This window comes from Temnothorax longispinosus, chromosome 12, assembly GCF_030848805.1.
Source record: "Temnothorax longispinosus isolate EJ_2023e chromosome 12, Tlon_JGU_v1, whole genome shotgun sequence".
Lineage (NCBI taxonomy): Eukaryota > Metazoa > Arthropoda > Insecta > Hymenoptera > Formicidae > Temnothorax > Temnothorax longispinosus.
Window position 1 is genome coordinate 5,602,045 of NC_092369.1, and position 22,195 is coordinate 5,624,239.

General features: G+C 42.8%; 1 protein-coding gene across 2 annotated transcripts in view; it reads right to left on the reverse strand.

Moving 5' to 3' along the window:
- Positions 1-22,195, reverse strand: part of LOC139823327 (protein-L-histidine N-pros-methyltransferase) — a 36,055-nt gene that overhangs the window by 12,925 nt on the left and 935 nt on the right. For both annotated transcript variants that reach the window (XM_071795762.1, XM_071795761.1), the window contains exon 2: positions 11,265-11,476. In XM_071795762.1, the coding sequence (XP_071651863.1) occupies positions 11,265-11,476 (212 nt within the window). The remainder of the gene's footprint in view (positions 1-11,264; positions 11,477-22,195) is intronic.

A 22,195-nucleotide genomic window follows, 5' to 3' on the forward strand; every position in this document is an offset into this window, starting at 1 on the left:
CCACCCCTGTCCCTTATATACTTGGCCGTTCGTTTCACCCCTTAGACCTACCAGTGCGCCTTTCAGCCACCCCTTCGCTGCACAGTGGACGTATAGTAAGTGGACGACTCTGTGAATCCGTATTGGAAGAAAGTCTACGTATACGTATGCGCAAAAATCGACGTGTGAGAGTCGTGTATCTGTGTGTGTGTGTAGCGCGGCGCAGATCACACGTCACATATCGAGTCTCGAGAGCAGACGTAGCCCCTTCCGTCCGCCCCCTTCTGACCTGACGAGACGTCCACGAGCGGAGGAAGCCCTTCTTCCCCTCGCCCCGCTTCGTCTCGTTAATTTTGTCAATTTCGTCGGGACGTCTCGAGATTCTTTCATCTTTCTTACCCTTCACCTATTTCTTCATCTACCATATATTTATCTCCTCGTATTTCGTTTAACATGGGAAAATTGCGATAAATGTAATCCGTTGCGAAATTGCAAAATATGGAACCACTTCATTAAGATGATTCCATCTTAATGGAATTCTTAAATGAAATCTAAAAGGTTCAAGTTAGCTTTTACATTTTAACATAATGTGACACGTGTTTTCGACCCAGATCAATCCAAAAAGTCTCGACAACGAGGAATCTTTACGATTTTGCAACACGATTCGTCGACATCGGTCAATGTTCTCGGCGATTTCGCGCGCGTTTTAAGAGCGTCGCGTAATGCGGCTGAAAAATATCCAATCGCTTTATTCTTGTAACGTGACAGCGAGAGCGATCGTTAATTTCGGCCGAGGCCACGCGACGCCGTCGGATTTTCCAAGTGGACGGGAAGTCGAAGAGGACGAGGCGCGCGCTATTCGCCAGGGAAACATACACTTTTATAACTCGTTTCTCTCCTCGCCGGCACTGGCAAATCTCTCTCTTGACGGGGACATTTCTGAATTTTAGACGCTTTAAACATCGTGATTTGGCGTACGAGCACCGTGCGTACTGCCGTCGTAAAAGAAGTCGACAGAAAGAAAAAGAAAGGTACGTGCTGTTGATCTCTTCAATGAAAATCACGCGAGTTTCTTCCCCCCTCCTCCTTGAGATATTTAAAAAGTCGTAATCCTGTTAAGGATGCAAGTTTCTTGTATTATAAACTGTATCCGAAAAGCACCTCTGCGATTACGTATTCTATATACTATTGAGTTTCAGTTACAATAAAATCGAGTTCAAGTAAAAGAGAGATATACAAACGAAAGCACGATTGATCAAAGGCATATTGTGTATTAAACTAGATATACAGATTTATATGAATTTAAACTTTATAAAGTAATATCGTATCGTATTCTCATCTCACTTGGAGTCGGCCGCCTCGAAGACAGCCTGCTCGACAACTAAAGCGATTTAGACTTAAACTTGGCCGTTCCCGAAAAGCATCTTTATGCCACGACAGTTGGGACGACGCTGGCGCGGGCACGTGAATCAGGGGATTTATTATTTAGCCGGACATATTTAGCGGCGCACGTAGTAGACAGGGACGTATCCTTCCTCCACGAGCTGTGCGCTCGTCTCTCGGCACGTATGTACACGCGAACTACACTCGGATGCAGCGGTCGGCGTGTGCATTATGCACCGGCAAGCTCGGTGGAGCCGAGCTGGCGACTCGTGCGCCTGCATGTATGCACTTGGCTGCATGCACTTGTCCCCGGGTACGCTTATCCTCATTAGTCACGCGTAGAGGATGAGAAAAATTCATTTCCATAAATTTATAATTCGACTGTATGAAAGATAAGTAGATTATTAATACAGATAACATAGATATCTCATATTCTAGGATTAATAATTTATTAGAATGATACTATATTTAATTTATATATCTATATTGTATTTTTAATATTGTCAAGATGACAGGATCGATATAGCTGGTTGGTATGTTATCGATTACGATTGCGCTGCGATAGTGTACTTTTTTAGTCTAATAGTCTCACCCCTTTCGCAGTACGTCGTAGTTTGCACGCAACGAATATGTGAATCATTACAGTAATGTGAATTTATGTAAGGCAATATGATTGATAGTTGGTAAAACCGTGTGGAAAAGAAAAAAATAGAGCAAAGCAACAATGCTGTATCATTACGCGCATCGCGTGTATTGCAAAGCTAAAGGGTGAATTTTAAAGAGGCCCTTTCTTGGAGAGACTTGCTGCTTTTTCATCGCGTTTGCCTGGCGTTTCCCGGAAAGAATGGATTAATACGCAAGTAACAAGGCTTGTTATTGTTGCACGAAAAAGTCTCCACTTCAACTGTTATCTAGCGTACAACCGTATATTCTAGCACACATCTGTGAATCCGCAGTGTGTTTACATCGTGTGCAAGATATTGCACAAGCTATAATATTCGATACTCTAAGGAATCTTCCCCCCCCCCCCAAATCTTCTTTATCGAAATAACAGAATATTCTTGTATCTCCCTATATTCATGCAAAATAAGATTTGGATAAATAAAGAAAATATCTCCATATTTTTCTTATGTATAGAAGATACTAATAAGATACATATCTTCTTTAAGAGGTTCGAAATATGAGAATATTATTGTTTTCACCTTACAATTTCCGGTAATTATGTTCAATCACGTTCTACCTTGTTATGTGCAAATAATAAAGTGACTCCAACAATAGATGTTAATTGACTTGTTTGGTGTAGCAACTCCGCATTTGTACGCGTTAACATGCAGTTCTACGAAGACAATATTGAGGCAAATCGATATCGCGCGACTGATGCGCGTGCCAGTTTCGATGGCGAGCGGTAGTACGATATAATTTTCTGTTATTATAAAATAAAGTACTGTGTAATTTTTTTAAATTAAATAAGCAATATTATGCAACAATTTAAAACAGCTATATTATTAATATTTTGAGTTAAATGGGAGATAGAAGAAACGTCATTTTTCTTCGAAAAAAAGTAATTATTTTGCTTTTTAATATAAATATAAATACACACAGTTCAAAAAATCGATACAGAAATTGTCAGAATTTGTCATGGCGTGTGGTCGGAATAATCTACACCTCTGCACGTGAAACAATGAAGCGAGTCTTTAATTATGTCGGAGAGAAAGGAACGTTAAGAAACGGGAAACACCCCTTTCGCGGCTACGGGAGGATGCGAAACCGCCCCTTTCCTAGCGCGCGTCGCTCCCGGAAGGAGTTAATGAGTAATTAACAGAGCGCAAACGCGCGCCGGCGCGGCGCGATGCGGCGCCTCGTTGTGCGGACGATCCCTGGAACGATCCCTCGGGGCACCGCCTCTCTCGTCCTCCTAATTACTGGTCATAACCGAGACCGAGAGACAGAGCGAGATCCTGGGTCGGGTCGAGTCGAGTCGAGTCGGTTTCCCGAGAGGGTGGACGAGGCGGCGCCGATACGGCTTTTCCGCTCGGCGCGCGAGAACTCGCGCCTGCGCTCCGCTGTTAATTACACGGGAGAGGGTTGCCAATCGGAGGAAAAGCCACCCCTCGCGCAAACGCGCTAATGATAATTACTGACCAATTGGGCCGACATCGCCGCGCCGTCGCGGACCAATCGCAGGATGCTGACTGGAAAGAAAGGAAAAGCGAAGGAGAACGAGTAGAGTCGAGGATGGGGTCACCCGAAGGTGGTCGATCGCGAAAACGCAATCACAAACGTAGAAAGTTGCTGACAACTTAAATGACGTCATAGGAAATTAAAAAAATTATAGGAAATTTGCCGGAGAATACAATTATCGTTATGTACGATTTATTATAATATAAACGTTATTAGTTTAATCTAACGTTTTATTATATCTTTAAGCTGCAATAACAACTAAAACAAAAACGACTAAAAATATTCAATTACTTGCTTGTCTCCTTACAATTTGAAAATTTCTCAAAAAATATATCAATTTAGTGTACGTTAATATTCAATTCGCTGTCTTTTACGAACGACTTATATTGAAGGCAGACAGTTTCGATCTCACGGAACCGCACTTCCGTCGTGCTGCATTTAAACGCCGTCACTTTTCCTTTAACATCGCAGTAACGATTTTTACAGCCGACGACGAGGTCGATGCATCCGGAAAAGTGCATATTGCGCGTTACGCGCTATCCAATGAATGGCGAAGCGGAATGTAACGCTTCGCGTTTCGCTCTTACTGTCGCCCACCTCCCGGTAATTCCTTCCTGGTAACACGTGTTACGAGCGCGGCGGCTCGTTTCCGGAAAATTACCGGTTCGACCGTCAGCGAATTAGGAAAAAAAAAAAGAAGGAAGCTCGGCCCGGTCCCCGTGCATTATTATCCTACGTGGCTCCTTTTCGCTCATTAAAATCGAATTTACCTCGTGGCGCTCGAACGCGTCATACGTGTCCGCTCGTTTGTCTCGTGTTCGGCGTATAGCGAAAGACACGAACATACGTGACAGATACGAACTTTGACATGAGAACAATGTACTGAGCACAATGGGTAAATCTTTTAGCGTTCGGAGTAGGTGCAGGTACATGAGAATAAATGGCAATTATCTGGAAATTACATTACATTTCTACTTCTAAATTGTCAGTAAAGAAGGATGTTTGTTCTCATTTATTTATTAGACAGATTAAAAAAAGTTTTTAAGTTTAAGAAAACAAAGCTATAAAGATTTTGGTGTATCTTGTGGTAAATAATAAATAATTTCTTACAAAGAAAGATTATCGGATCAAGAATCGTTTAACGTAGAAAAAAAATTTGTATAAATATCTTTGAAAAGTTGAAGATTAAATTAAAAGATTAAATATCTTTCCAATCGTTTTAAAAATAGCAGAAAATTTAATGTACATTATTTTATTATTCGCATATTAGTAAAAATTACTTTTGCATATGCTGCGTTATTTTTTCTGCAATTCACTTTGGAATTGGATATTAAAATTTCCTACGGCGCGGCGCGGCGGCCCGACACACACCGAGTTAATTATTTTCAAAATAAGCGTGACGAGTGAAAACCTGTCGCAATTGTACGCGTATAATTCCTGATGATGGAGTCTTTAATTGTTCTGTACCTAGCTCATTATCATATAAATTCCCGTGTTTACTTTCCGTCGTGCGGTCACCGTTTGATGTAACGACCACCGGCTGATTTGCATAAAACTTATATTTAACGTTGGAGTAATCGAATGCGGGACAGGTATATATGTCTTTAGATTCAACTTCAGATACAAGAAATTAACTGTCAGAATTTCCGTGACAGTCTCGGTTTGAGAGTTCATATTTCATGATATTTTATCTTACGCAATATATCAGTTAATAACGCGTGAGTATGTGCCATTACATTGTTATCAAACGTAACGATGCATTAAATGAAATTCTTCGGAAATTGACATGTCTTTGTTGTCGTTGGAGTTAAGAATTCTCGAAGCAATCATTCAATAGACTCACGATTATTTATAAAACGTCTATATGCAAACATCTAAATAGAAGAATTAACATTAATAAGAATAATAAAAAAATTAATATCAAGAAGAAAAATAAATGATTTCTTCTATATCATGCAAATAAAAAAAGTCATGTACACTATATTTAGCAAATATCTTTGTCAAATGACTCTCGAAGCCATCGCTGAGCGAAGCGGATTATTCGTACGTAGAGAAAAGAAGAAGTCGGGGGGTCCGGTCACCCTTTAGAAGTCAGGTTCAGATAAGAGGGGAGGTCGAAGAGGAGACAGGAAGGTAACAGGTGGTGCGCGGAACTAAATACTCCCTTCTCTCGCCCGCTCGCTCGATTGCCTCACCATCGGAGAGTCTCATCGGTCCCATACAGGTTGAGGCCCTAAGACAAAAACTAGCTACTGGGTTCCGTCTGTGGCCGCAGTACCTGATAATCTCCCTCGCATCCTCCGCTCTTCCCGTCGGCTCGACCACGCTAGAATCTCAGCACGTCATTTTCTCCTCTTCATTTTCTTTTCATGAGTCGGCTACCGAATGATTAACCCTTTGACTGGCGCTCGCGCTATCAATCTGTCCGTTCCGCTAATTCGCGATTTTATGATTTTCTTTGTACCACGTTGATATCGTAAGAATGTTTTATTGCTCAACGGTTCAATTATGAGCCGGTAGCTCTACTTCTGTTCATTTTATAATCGCGAACAATAACTCGTGACTATAAAAGTAATATTATACAGAAATAATAATTATTGTTACCACCTTTGACTATACAGGTTACCACATTCATCACAACGTCTGTTAACCAAAAACGTTTTTCTACTTTCTTGATTTTTATTTCTCATAACAAAACTCGGATTGAAAAAAAGAAGAAAATATGTACCGTATTTCTTGTTTCAACGCGTGTATCTTTATTTTCTGACTTCTGCAATCACGATCTCATCTCACCACTCGCGATGGTCTTTTTTCTCGTGGCTAATTAAATTTTTCATGATAAAATTGCAGCTTCGTTCGCCGACTTGAGAATAAATCTGGCGGGAATCGAGTAGATAGACGAACCGTACGAGGGACAACGGGTGCGAAATTACACGTCGGGACCCTCCCTGATTAGACGATCGAAAAGATCAAATCCAGGATGCATTCGCGTTTCGTCTGTGTGGGCATACTCTCTCGGCATCGAAATGATAATATTAGAACGAAGAGCGGTGGCGGCCGAGCCGGTAATTATGCGTAGTCCCGCGGGAGAGGCGAGGCCCGCGGTATATAACCACCGAATTTGCATCGAGATACAATCGGAGAAACGGGGAGAAATTCCTCTCTCTCTCCCCCGCCCCTTCGTGCGTCGGTTCCATCGCGTCGGGAAAGATTTCCGGGGCCCGGCAATTAGCAGTAATAACCTATTCCGCGCGCCAATCAATGTTAATTGACATCGGCCAGAGCCAGAGCGAGCGGCCCCGCGAAAGAAACGCGAAAGCTCCCGGAATTCTATTCGTGTGCGCACGCGGGCGCACCTGCGCGCTCGCCAATCCGGCGAAAATTGCGCGCAATTTGCGCGAAAATAAAATCAAAATGTGAACGGGCACGACGCACGGCGGATTCGAAAAGGCAGCCCGCTCCGCGCTGCCTTTCGCGAGAAGGTAGGGGGAGAGAAGTAGCCCCCCCTCCGTTCTCGCCAGCGCAGGGCGGATGCACGCTTCGAGTGGCTAATTTTCTTCCTTCTCTTCGCTAGCCCCCCTCAACCCCACAGTTCCTCCCTCCACTTGGTGATTTCCCCGTCCTCCTCTCGCACGGTACATCTCTCTCTCCTCTCCGCCGAGGACGAAACGACCAGCGCTTTGATGGAGGACATCTCGCCGCTAATTATGATTAATTTGTGAGACGAGCGAGCGAGGACCTCGAACCCGGCAGCTACCGGGGGCGCAGGGGACCATGGGGATGCAGAGGAGGAGAGGAGGGGCCGGGGGAGAGGACGTAATTAATATTCTCAGCAGGACGGCGTTGCAACGTCACGTGAACGTCACCCAGGTGACTCCGTCGACGATTTCCCCGTTCCGAGTCCGGGGGAGCTTTCTTTCGGTCCAATCGTACGCACGGCCGCTTTGCGCTGCGTAATTACGCGTTCGATATAATTGCGCGATGATTATTCACGACTGGTTATCCCCGCGCGCCTTTAATGCACGCGTTATTAGACGCGAGCGAAGGCGCGGAGTCACGGGGGAATGCACGGTTATTCGAAATGCGAGAATCACGCGCGCATTTAACTCCGTAGTAAATCCCTTCTGTAGATTCTCGAGTCTGCGAATCGATTAAGTCAGCACCGAATTTCAGCAATGGATTTCCGTAGATAAAATTCGGCAAACACGTTGAGAAACATATAAACGCAAAGCAAAGAAAAGTAGCCTTCGGCTCAACATATTAATTTCACGAATGTGCATTAATCTCTTCCTTCTACAGATTCCTCGTTATATCTCGAACTGATGCCCCGTGGATTTATTTCCCTAAGTATGAATATTTTATTCATGTAAATGTATGTACTTATAAAGCGTATTCAAATGAAACAGCTTCTTCCGAATAGGTTAATATAGGCACGCGATATGATCTCGCGATGGCTATTCGCGACAACGATCTCGCTTTTGTTTAATGCACGTGTTATAAGTGAAAGCGCCTCTGTAAGATTATAAGAGATTGAGCGATTGCTCAAATAACGTATTTCATTTAATTCTTAAATAAATTTACACCCGACATCCTTGATTCTCGAATCCTATTAATTCCAAGCTACGATCTTAAAAATCACGGATCTCCGGTTTTATAAACATTTACATTTATAATTGATTTTACAACGATCACACATCTTTTATATCGGTATCATATTAATCTTTTAGACATTTGAATTATCATTCGTGTATCGATGTGAGAGAAAAGAAAAGGAAAATGCGTGTGGTCTAATAAAAATAAAGTCATTAACATTGACTGAATTCAATATAGTTGCGCGATCATTATTCATAATTGGCCAGTTCGTTTCTTTAATGCTCGCACTGTTAGATAATAGCGTTTCACGGGTTTGTAAAAGAATTAATGCAATATCGTGAGGATTCCGCGCGATGAAAGAGTAGTGATTAGATTAGGCATGTTAAGAACGCTGCGGAAATTAAAATTTCAAACAGATATACTTTACGAAATTGGACGGATATTGTCGGCGATATCATTACAGTTTTTATAATCTTATTTCGATTTCTTGCAGTCCCGCAATGTAACATAATTGCACGTTCGATATAATTGCGAGTAATTATTGTTAATTACTGTTTAATATGAGTTAAATTGTTCTGACGTCACGCGGCGAAGGTTTGATCATTTTTCGAATCGCGTGTGACTGTAATTATAGGTCAAACGTAATTATGAGTAATTATCGATAATTATTTAGTAATTCGAGGTCGATTGTCGCTCGGCAGAATTGAAAAACCATTTATAAACTTCTGACAAGCAAATTCTTCATAATTACCGATTTTGCGAAATTACACTGCGCTCGATAGGTGCTGTACTACAAAGTATAATTATCAAGAACAATTTCGAGAAATGTCTAATTAAAGTATCAAGGTGAAAGTTCATAAAAAGAAAAAAATATTTTCATCAATAGTAGAAGAAATTAGCACTCCATTTTTACAATTATATAGATGATTTATTTTATTTATCAAATCGAAATTGAGACTGAACTCCTATTCCGTACGAATACGCGTGACCGGTATTATTGACTCGCGATGTGGTATATCGGTGATTATTACACCAATCAATTCGCGTTCCGAAGGAAGGGAGGGTCCGTGATGGCGTGGCGAAAGGGTTTAATTACGTGCGTCTCGGCGATGACGAAGACAAATACCTAAGTGTGATTGCCAGTAGTAAACTCGTCGAGTTTTCGATCAGCTGGTACCACCGTGACTAAAGTTCCTCGACGTGCCGACCGCGATGCGGAGAACGCTGCCCGTTACCGCCTGTGGACGTGATTGAGTTGCATCGGATTCGGAAAGATTGTTTCGTGTCATAGCGCCCCGACGATTTAATAAAAAAAACTTTCGTCTATCGGCTATTGAATTATTCTTCCCTCGGCTAGCGTGAACATGAATTACTTCGCGCTTCTGCGACACAATGCCAACAATTGGATTTAAATTTGTATTCCGCAATATTTTATGTATCAATGTATGGTATTTCTTCCACAAGTTTTATACATATACATATATCTCCTATAAGTTACATATATATATAACTTAAATTTTATTAATTAAATTTACATATTTTGGTCTTAGATATATTCTTATGTCCTTTTAATTATTTTATTAATTACATTATTCAAAACGGTGAACTAGAATTATTCTTCTGTAAAGTTATATAGATCAAACCACACACAGAAATTATCATAAATAAAAGAAGAAATCAGATATTGTATATCACAGAAAATATTAAAACATATTTACAAAAAAATTAGCAAAAGGTACTAAGAAAAGTTTTTGAAATTTCAAGTGACTATTCGTGAAGAAGATTTCCTATTTCTGCGCTCTCGAAAGATTTATATTAACTTTGTTAACTGTAATCTATTCTTAAATTCGTATCCTCGAAAGTCCGGCGGTTCAAGGGCACTCCTCCTTAGGCAGGACTGTCGATCTTCTACGCTTTCGCTCAGCAATCTGTCTCTCGGAGCCGACAGCGGCGGTGTCACGCCTAGTAGCCGCGGCTAGCCGCGTCGGGAGAAATTTTAATAAACGGTTCCCCGGGTTACCGATGCCCGCATACATATGTAACACGCACGTACGCGGCCAAGTGTGGAGGTGTTGCCCGTTGCCTGGTAGCCGGCAGGACGACGCGGCCGGGGGAGAGAGGTTAATCACCCACGCTGGATTTTAATAAACGGTTCGGGGGGCAAACAAAGCTGGCCATCAATAACCATGGCGCTGCCTCGCTCTCTCATTCTCTCTCGTTCCGTCTCTCTTCCTCCATCCCAGCACCGGGGGCCCCCACGGCCCACCTCGCCGCCTGACCGACCCGCGGCCATGCCAGGGCCTTTGCCACCAGCTTGTCGAGTCTCGCAGCGGACAGCGAGATAGGCGGAGATTGTATCTCCGTGGTTATTAATTAACCGGCGAGAAGGGAAGGCCCCCTTTCATCACCTCGCAAACGATATCGCCTTCAGCGAGAGAGGGCCCTCGGTCTTGCCCTAGCATATAGATAGCATACAGCCGTAGCTCGGGGACCTCTCGTTTGATACGAGTACTCTGATATTTGCGCGTATACAAGGGGACAGATCATAAGAGAGTGGAGGTTTGTGTTATAAATATTAAATTATTATTTGTCGAAATTATGTGTTATAGATATTATTAGACATTACGGAGATTCTACGAGTAACAAGACGCGGTCACAACGACGTTCTCGTTCACACTATTTTGCTCGAAACACATAAACGATGCGAAATATTAATTAAATATGAATAGTGTTGTATTTTATTTTTTATTCAGAAAGTAAAATGAATATTGGATATAAGGCAAAATAAATATTGTTGTCTTATGACCAAGTTATAATCTGTTACCTTAAAAGAAGTTTTTAATTTTTATCTTTGCGTTAACGAGATACCAGAAGTATTTACATATAGATAAGCAGAGACTGGAGTATCTATCGTTATCAGCTGTTTAAAAATATTATGCTTAAATTGTATTAATAATGTAGAGGAAAAAATGTAAGACTTAAGCAACGCATGTCGACGACAAACGCGATCCACTTCCTCGTTATGGAATTTGTAGGAGAGGTGAAATTAGATCCAGTAAGATCCGCACATTGCGATATCGAGATATCTCGCGGAAAAATCAATACGAAACGGCGTAATGGGCACTTACCCGTTTATGGACGTTCGACTGATGAACCAGGATAACGCCGACCTGGCTAACGAGTGCCAAGCCTGCAGGGGCAGCGAGTCGGATCTCTCCGCGGATCTCACGAGGAAAATTTCGGCGGCTTTGTCGGGCTGGTCGGCATTGGGACCGGTACCGAGCGGGACCCACAAATCCAGCAGATCTTCTCTGATCTTGGTTTTGTCTACCCTGTACCACTGTAAAAATAAAACATAATTGTTAGCTTCGTTCTTGTCTTCATCACGGTTTTGTCTTCGCATTATTAAATATATATAATAAATGAAATTAAGTTTTACTTCGAAAAAATTTTTGCGCAATTCTACACGAATAAAGAACTTTTGGCTCTTATTTCATTGGTATAGATAATAAAGCTGATTAATAAAAAATAATCTTTATATGAGCAATGTGATATTGTGATAATAAATATTTCATAAATTTACATATTCAAATTTTAATTTTCTACGATGGATCCTTTGATTTATATATAAGATTCTGTAGTTTCCATGTACATGTAATATTTTTTTATAACATACCATATAAAAAACTATAATGTAACTATAAAGGATAAGAATTGATTTTCTCGGAATAATGCGTAATCTCGCAGGCGAAATTTGATCGCAAAAATCATCTGGCTACATCAATTTGCGGGAATAAAATTCGTGAAGTTCCAAGTATATATTCCATTAACGTCCCACCGGGCGGGCCGCCAAAAATGTATTTCTCGCTTCATTACGGCCGCGTATTACGGTATTAACGATACGTATATCCCTCGGTCGCGGATCAATTTTCCCTACGAAGCTCTCACACATTTCGAGAGTTTGCGTAATTACGCGCTGCTGGGTTTCTTCTGTCATTTTTTTCCCCCTCGCGCGTTCTCTCTTGCAAAATACACATATCGTCGTCGACGGGAGGATACGCATATTGCCGGTGTCGGTGTGGTTCGGACGGCGCAAAGTTTCGACACGTTAATGCGCGAAAAAATATAAAAAAAAAAAAAAACCCAACGAAGTTTTATATTTCATTAAAGCGCCGTACGACCGGGAGACGTACGGCACGGTCGCGTCCGTTGAACATTTTTCGCTTCATTATCGAAGCCGCGTATCGCAACATTAACGATTCTTTTCTCGCCTGCCGTCCACATTCGTGTCCTCGTTCTCGTCCTCGAAGAGAACCGCGAAACGCCACACAGACCGAAAAGCAATTACGTTGACCGGTCGGTCGGTCGGTCGGTCGGTCGGTCCACCGGGCCTTATTGCGCTACACGACAGATATCCGATTTCACCGTCAGCTTCCGAGAATGAGAACCAATTACGCGGCCCCGGGGCATTAAGGAATCGATCTAATTTGCGCGCGCGCTCGGCGGCGCGGCGTGGCGCGGCGCGGAGCGGCGGCTCTTAATGGCGAGAGAGCCGGCCGATGAAATTATACGAAAATGTAATCAAGGCGCTTTTTGTCTCGTTTCGCTCCGAGCGGGGTAGGGGCGTAATTAGGAATGCTTTTGCGCCTCGCGCGACGGGGGACACTTGTTGCTCGCTCTGCTCCTCTCCCGCTCCCTCATTTTCTCTCGCTGCGCCTCCCCGCGCCTCTGTCTCACTCCCTCTCCTATTCCTTTTTTCGTCATTTCACCCTTCCTTCCTTCGGTCCTTTTCCTGCGCGCTGTCCCTCATTCTTTCCCGGTCATCTCTCCTTCTCCGGTTCCTTCTCACCGTAAATCTCTCGCCTTCTCCGTCCCGCTCTCGCGCCGGCTCTCCGGTAGTCGAGAGCTCGAAAAAGGATGAAAGAGCCGGCGGGGGAAAAAAAGCCGAGAGATGGAAGGACCTCGCCACAGAAGGAGAGTAATTAACACCAGTGTGGTGCCCAGGTGCGCGGCCCTAAGAAGTCGTTTATGGATCGCTCGGTTGCCGTGGCCGCGTAGCCGGCCATCAATTAGATTCTCTAATTAAAACAGTCCGCTCTTCTCGCCGCGGCGGTGCATTAACTCGGCTTGCCCGGCACGAAGTCCCACCGATCGACTTTGTCATCGTCCACCGGGCGGAGGCGCGACGGATCGTCGCGTTTCTTGTTCGAGGGCCGAGCAGCTTGCCTGGCATTCGATAAGACCCGCGATATAACACTTCGAGTTACTTGCGGTATGAGAATGTCGGACTTTCGCAAAACGCGCTCTCGATCGATGCCGGATGAGTAATCGTGTTTCGAGAACGAGCCTTCCTTACAACTTCTACGTCTTTCGAGGATGGAACCTTTTTGGATGATACAAAATATTTTCGTAATGCACAATGAATCGCGAAATTTAAATGGACGTAATCTTACTTGTAATTGCACTTTTGTAGTTCGCGAGATTCTATTTTCAGACATGTAAGTTTTGCTAAAGAAATGCGAGTGGTCTTCAGTCTCTTCATAATTTAATCGAATAAAGTATGTTATGTCATAAAATATTTTACACATAAATATAGAACACGTTATTATAGAATTAATAATTTACAATAGTATTCATTAATAAATTATACTAATTAATCGTATCAAACGCGCTAGATCTAAGATAGTTAATTAGAGCTTTTAGATTAGATTTCAAAGAAACAGCGATTATTTTAACCGATCAAAAAAAGAGAGCAACCCTTTATCTAAATATACAAATATCTTTATTTCTCTTGATACTGAACTTTTGACTCTCCTATTTTGCTTTTCCTGGGAGTAAAAAGCATCGTCGTAGATCATCTCGAGGATAATATCGAAACAAAGCACGTCCGGCGACGCGTGGAAGTGTAAAGGCGAGCACATTCGCGGTGCCCGCGACCGCGACACGGCGCAAGGAGGACGCCGCGCGTGCAATTTTAATTATGGCTACCAGCGTGTGTCGCTAATTGCAGGTAGCCCGACGCGCTTCACCCCACGTCATCACACTTTGATTCGACTTTTTCCCCCGGGGCATTACAAATGGCTACCGACGTGGTCGCGCGCGCTGCCGGACAGCATTCCTCTTCGTGTCATTAGTGGCGACTTTCTGCGCAGCGCCGGGATCTAAGGGAAGGTAGGAAGGATCCGGGACGTGGCGGAGAAACGCAGACGGAGAATGAGAGACAATCGACTGACTCTACCTCTGTGCCTTCCGTGTAGCCGTGTAGCCACGCACCAATCGCGCCTCTCGGCAACCGACAACAAGTAGCCGACTCGGAAATCGCAGCCATCTAAATCAACGTCGCGCGTTCACCGCGACGAACGGGCGAAATAACGCCGGGAGATCTGACGCCCTCGACCTCGAGATCCTCGCGAGATACGCACCGGCGCACTCACGTCATTAGATGAAGTATGAATTTGGAATTTCACGACAATTTCTATTTTTCATAGCATTTATTAATACCTAACACGTTGACCGCCGTTGATTACAATTAGGTAACTTCGCCCAGAATTTTTATATCAACATGTTATTTTAAAATGCTACTTTATTACTCATTTATCATTCACTATTTATTAAGTTTTATTTATTATTATTGTTACTACTTAATTACAATTATTTTTTATTAAAAATTACAACATTTTTTTTCTCTCTCCAAGCGGTTAAATTAGCGAATAACTGGCGTCCATCTATAAATCGCTAATTACCAATTAACTCGTATTTGGCAGTCAACGTAAATTGTCGATTCGAAGAACTAGACAGAAATTGATAAAGAAATCATTCAACGAAAAGATTGTCGTTGAGAATCTTTAGAATTTCATAGTATTTTATCTCATGTGTAAAAAGTTTTGATGGAGATGGAGAATATTACAAAATTGTATCGAGAAACGCGTCGTTAAAAATGCCAGAGTGAGGCTCCGATTTTACAGAACTCTGAAATGTAAAATAACGGAGTAGTTATGTTATTATGCTGTTCGCCTTGCAACAATGTCGAGAGGGAAGTCTCGCTCTATGATTTGAGATCCGCGAGTGGAGTCTGTTGATCATCGCAGAGTTACGTTCGAAGCTGCACTTCGTCTCAGACGGTTATGCGTCGCTTTATGCCGGCACGGAACGATGCATGGGAAAACTTGTAAAACGTAAACTGTAGAAGTGCAAACAGTAACGTCGGACTATCATTCGGACGATCGGTTCCTGTGTTTTCGTGACATGCGTTTGCTCAAGTGATATGTGTTTACCAAATTGTTTTCGTGCGTTACGTATTGTATAGCGACAAATTTGCTGAGTCTTCATCTTTCTTACAGAATGTAATTTCGTCAGATTTTAAAGAAATTCTTTGCTCTTTTTTTATTGAGATAAAATGACAAATATTGATATAAAAACAAATATGTATGATATTTTGGGCATGATTGGAATCTATTCATTTTCAATCTTCATATTGTACGCATCTTTATAATTAAGCCCGAATTAAGATTTCAAATTAAAGTCCACGAAACTAATCAAAGAAAAGACTTTAAGCATCAATTGCTAGACACTGTGTATATGTTAAACAGTTGTTATTGCGAAAAATGATAACAGACTTTGACAAGTTAAATCAATGCGTTTTGACCATTTTTGAAACACGCTATTGTGCTCGACTGTCATAGCTCCAGAATCGCTCGCGCGAGCACGTTTCCTTCTCTCTTCTCGAGATCTGTTCCTCCTGTCCGGAAGAAAATTGAGCGGAGCACGCGTAAATCCGGCGCAAACTGCGAACGATAAACAACGTCGTCGAGCGGTTTATGCTTTCCGCGCGGAATACTGGGGATGTTTGGCTACTCGGCTACACGGGGCTCCTCGGATTCCTGAGGCGTGTTGGATCGCGAGTCAAACGCATTCTCTTCCCGCGCCATTATGTTATTGCTGCCAGGGTGGCGGCGGGCCGACAGGCGTTATATCGGCGCCGTGAGAGAGGAACGAGAGCTCCCGTCCTCCAGACGATTTTTTTTCCCCGACGAGAAAGCTTTCTTTCTCGCCTCGGCCGAGGGCACGCGACGAGATTTCGCGCCTTACAAAAGGAGTTCGATCGATCGGGGATCGGAATTAGAACTTATGTTCGAACGAAAGGTCGTCGGATGTTCACACATGGAAGTTGGAAAACATTACGAGGATATTGCTTGGAATTGATGTAGGTAGGTTGGATTTATATAGACTCAAATTATTTCGGAAAATAATTTGCAAGGTCTAAAAGGCTCTGAGAAAAAAAGGTGCAGTAAAATATTTCTCTGTAATGTACTATTCCTGATTGTATATTTTCGATAAAACATTTCATTTCCGTCCCTTCGTATTTAATGAATAAAATAATTTATTAAATGCAGAAGCTTTATACAAGTGTGAAAAATAACACAAGAATTTCTACATGAAGAAACCGATTTGCGAAATTTTATTGAACGCCTGAGGTAAAGTCTGCGAAGTGCGCCAACGAGGAGCAATCGGTGGAAAACTAAAGAAGCGATGAAAACGCCAAGCAAGCTGGTACCCCTTTCGTAAAAATCACACGAAGGGAGCGCGAGTGTCCTGATTGGGAAAGCAACGGCGGTGTAACTAACCGTGAGGAGTTTTCATCGAGATCGACAATCGGCTAACGAGGCCGGCTACGCCTAGAATATCAGTTCGTTTGCGCCGAAAAGAGAGGCGCAAATGCGATTTCGGGAAACATCTTTCTAGCGACGACGAAGATGGCCGTGGCAAATAATAAACTTTTTTTTTTTTATATTTTAACCTTAAAAGAAATTGAAATATTTTTCTATAATATTGGAGGTAAAATATTTTACATACGTTGATGCAATTTATGGCGAAGGTGTTGTCTGCGAGGGCACGTAAGTTATTCTAGTGTCTAGAAGTTTGTATGTGGATTCCAATATTATTTCTCTGTCGAATAAAAATATGAAATAGACCCACGTATTTCCTGTCTTGTGTTTCTTTCTTCACGCTTCACGCTTTCGGATATACAGCACAGTCTCGCAACTATGAAAAATTGCCTTCATAAAACTAAGAGATAGGACGAAATAAAAAGTCCGAGAAAACAGGGCTAACGAGATCTCTCTCATCTCCGCCAAAGTCTGTTGCCTGCTATTTTAAAGTCAGCGCCTCAAAATCCAGGTTTCAGCTTCGCGCGAACTTTCGGCAACGCATCACAAAGCGTATCTTCGCGTCACTTCGCCGGGTATCATTTCCACCCTGGGAACCGGTACTACTTCTCTCGTACGCGCGATCTCATTTGTCAGTCAAAGTCTCTGTTTTCCAAGAATCTGTAACGTTACTCGCGGCAAAAGTACCTGAAAAGCTCGTATTCGTTTCGTCAGTTGAATATTAACAAGTTCCGGAGTAAAATCACTTTAATATTGTGAGAGAAAGAAAGAAAAGACGCCTGCATGGGCTTTCATTATGAGATAACTCTTAATTACGTCCATCTTCGCGACGTCGGCAAAAGACAACCTTCATGTCCGCAGAAATCAGTTTTCTGACGCAACCGGTCCGCGGGCGCGGTCTCGCGTGAGCCACGTGCGATTATGCGGCGCGATAAGCGGGAGATCCGCCGGCTATCCGGATTTATCGCGGATCCTGCGTCGAGATCCTCCTTCGCGATGACCAAGTCGGCCGGGCGGGCGGATGAGAAGGACGGAGCGCCGCGAGAGAGAAAGAGAATCCGGATTGCGGCGGGTCATAAACGCGCGCGAAGCTTATCATCTCCGCTCTCCCCAAACAATCTTGCGCGTCCCTAACCCGCCGCGATAGCGCATCTGGTCGCAGCAGTTTCCTTTTTTTAACGTTCCCGCGAATAAGCCGCGTAATGAATATCATAGGGACAGAGGGCGGGGGAAGTGGACGTCGAGGTGTTATTTGCATCGCTGTTTAGCGTACGCGATCACGCGTCGATAGCCTCGCTTTAACATCGATATTTACAGCAAGATCGATAGCGTCAGGTACGACGTCGTGGGTATATCATCCGAGTCCGTAAAATGTTACGCAAATTGTAATCATATCGTAACAAATCGTTTCATGTTCCACGTGAATACTTCCGCGAAGCGTCGAGCCTTCTTCTGGCACGTTGCGGAGCATCGACGCAAGTGTAGCGTAACACATGTGTCATAAATTTGCTCGAGGCCATGCGGATTTTGATTGATACCAAGTGTTTCGGATTACTGATGTTAGTAATTCGCCGCTGCAATGGCGGTTGATAAAAAATTATGATATCGAAAAGATTGATTAGTCTGATAAAAAATAGACTTATGGAAGTGATCATAAAAATGGCAGTGTCACAAAACAAAGTAAAACTAATCGTTCTTAAACGTCATATATGTAAAAATTATAAATAATACAAAAATATTCATAAAATAAGTAAAATTATAATATTAAATAATAACGCGGTAAATGTTGATTATTTTCGTTATCATTGTTTCTTGACAATCGATTATTCTTTCTTTTCCGCTGAACATTATCGCTATAATTGCATCCGTGCATTGAAATTTGAAAGCTAATATCGATTACAATGCTAATACATGACATATACTTAAGATACCTAAGAAATGAGAAGCACGCTCGGATGGAAGGGTGCGAGGAAAAAGGAAGGAGCGAAATAAGGGTCGGATGCGGGATGGAAGGGTAGGACAACGGGCGAGGGGCAAACGAGAAGTAACGACGAGATATACTTGTCTTGTACGCGTCCTTCTCCCGGGTCCCTCGCCTCTTTCCTCCCCTCAAAAGCCTCATCCATCAGTCACTTAATATTTCAAAGCAGCGCCCTGCGCAACGTTCTCTCCCTCTCTCTCTCTCTCTCGCTTTCTCTCTCGCTCCCCTTCGTCCCTGTTCCGGCGAGATGCGCGGACGTTGTCGTGAGTCCTTTTTAAAAGCTTAAAACATCGGAGCGAGGCCGCCGCATCAACACCACTACGTCCGGGCCGGGAGCAAAGTTTTTAGACTTTGCTGGGGGATATTAGAGCGCGACGACGTTCGCCAAACGACGAAGACGACGTCGACTTCGACAACGACGACGACGATGACGACGAACGGCGCGGCGGTGGCGGCGGACGCGGGGACGCGAAGTGATGTCTCGCGTCGATTTCGTGGGGGAGAAAACCTCACGGGGCAACCCACCACCTTTCCTTTCCCTGCCGCCATCCCTTCTACCTCCGCTCGAAATTCAAATTTCTCGTTTCACGCGACCGAATGGGATTCTTCCCTTCTCCCGTGAGCACCTGCCCGAGTACGCGTCGCAGTCGTCGGAGTTGAGATCGATTCGCTCTGCGTCTCGCGAGATAGGTAGCGGGAAACGAGGCCGGGGGAGGAGACGGTTCTCGCGAATACTGAGATAAAAGCCGCTGTTGTTTTCTTCCCCTCCCCACCATTTTCTCGCTCTTTTTAACGGACGAGATGCGACCGGATTGTCCGATTCGAGTTGAAGATGAGCTCGATCTAAGAATGTAATTTCGACCGTAACTTCATATGTAACTCGAGAGTCACTCTCGCAGAGTGAGATTGCGGAGAGTTTCGCAGAAAAGGCGGAATTTAGTTAAAAGTAGCTCTTGAAGAGAGAGAAATTTCTCTAGAAAATTTTAAAAGATTGCTGTCAGAGAGCAAAACTTTTAAAATTAGCGGTTCAAGACCAAATTTTGTCCAACTAAATAGTTCCTTTCGAAAGTAGTATTGTCGACTTTTATTCCAAGACACATTCAAATCTCAATCTCTATCCTGCATATTTTATTATCTCAGTATTTCGATAAGTCACGATATAAGATATACCTTTAATACTCTCGGTAATGCCCGATACTTGGGATACGAAGATAGATCAATGCGAAGGTATATTCGCATGGAAATGTATACAAGTACTGCGACAAATTATTCGTATAAGATTCGTGAAATGACAAAAAGTATGCGGGAGGAAAGAAAATGTGTGAAATAATGTATTAAACGAGTTGTCTTTGCGATCTGCTGCACTTTGTAATAGATGACACCATTTAATTGTCTAATTAATTATCTAATTAATCACATAAAATTAGATTAAAGTTTTCATTTTTTTGCACGCGATTTAAAATAGGTAAGTGAGTAAAGTGCTGTTTATTGCAGAACGCTATTCGCTTTGCGTCGAGCGGAATTTTTTAAAGAAAATTTGCCTCAGATCAATTTCGAGTTATAAGCAATTTTTTTTCCGAGGGTTATTAACGTTACGCTAACAGCCGCGTATTTTCTCGAAGACGGGCAGTTACACGGGTATCGCGCTTCTTCATTCTTCGCAATCACGTGACAGCGTAAAATTTAACGCGCAATTATACCGGTGCTCCGTCTTGCGCTCGCATGCCTAGTCCCCTGTCGATTACCCCTAATTTATGCGGCCGTAAATTAATTACGATTTCCCAGAAACCTCCCACCGTCAATTTTACGACGGCCCCGCGGGCATGTCCCGGGCGCTAACAAAGATTTTTTTTTCCGAGAAACGAGGTTCTGAAATCTCCGCGAGAGAGGTCCCGGACTCTTTCGCGCGGGCCACCGGGGGTAATTGGGTGGCCGGGGGCGGCGGGGAGGAAGTCGTGGCGGTGCGCATCGGGGCACTGGCACGGCGACGAGGGGGGGGAAGGGCAGTAATAATTAGTACAATTACCGCACAAGGCCAACCACTGAGACTACCCCCTCCCCCTCCCCCCACTCGGGATAACCGCCGAGACGTAGAGCTGCTCAAGAGTCAAGACCGCGCTCGGTAATTACGGGATAATTACGTCCTCGATATTCCTGAAACGGGGCCGCTTCGGGCACCGTCCACGATGTACCTATACTCTTGGGGTCCTCTCTCCGCGCGCTATCCTATCCTATTTATAATTACGGCGACGAGAGAGAAGTCCACGCCAATTTAACTCGCGGCGATCACGATCACGCCGCGGCCGGTCCCCGTGACGATCGAGGCGAAAAATGCGCGCGCGAGCCTCGGGATTATCGATCTGGGATGTGGCTACGATCGAAGCCACGAGCGCAGGAAACAGCTCCGTCGGCTTTTTAAATGTCACTGGAAATCGAAGAATAAAAGCGAAAAATCTTGGAATAAATAATGAAATGTGAAATATTTCATACCTCATATTAAAATATTAAATGTAATATCTCAAACATTTTACTTTTGATTTTGTTTAACATATGAACAATAAGAATTTTCCATTTCTATTCGTTTTTATGGCAATATACTGGAACAATTGTAAAAAAACATCTAGACATCCATATTATACATTAGCAAAACAGTAAATGCGTTCTGCTGTTAAGTGATAAATCGTTAATTATCGCTCATTGAATAAGTAAACTTGTCTATTTCTCGAAAATTTTCAGTATCAAATACACTTACGCGCACGTGCGTACAATTGATCTTTTATTTGTCTATTTTTCGCAACCGTTATCTCTGGAGAGGTCTAATTGACTCAATTGCTCTAGCACTTATAACTTGTTTGATGTGAGATTGGTACTGCGTCACTATCTTTATCATTGTAAATAAAACGGTATATGTAATATTTAACATGTTTTGAAATTTCCATGCGCAATTCAAATAAGTATTATTCTTCGTCGATAAATACGTTTGTTGGAGATAGAATAATATCAAAATATAATTCCATAATTTGAAATAATTTAATATGAATAAAGATTTAATTTTATCGTTAATCCTTTATTTTAATTCGATTCGCGTATGATAAACACGGAATTGGCAGATACAAGTCATCAGATGTTCAATATTACAATTACATATGTGTCTATGCAGTATATGATAATGAAAATGATAAACTGTCACGTGAAACTGTACACAGAATGCTTATATGATTAATTCTGCATAAATACCGTCGAGAGATAACGTTATCTCTGTTAATATATCGTTATCAATGCGTGGAAGATACCTACCACATACTGCCGACAATATTTTTCAAGTTATAATAGCGTTTAATTGAGGGCTAATATCATCTTTTCTAAGTCTGTATAGTATTTCTATTTACACACGTAATTTACTTCTTCGTTA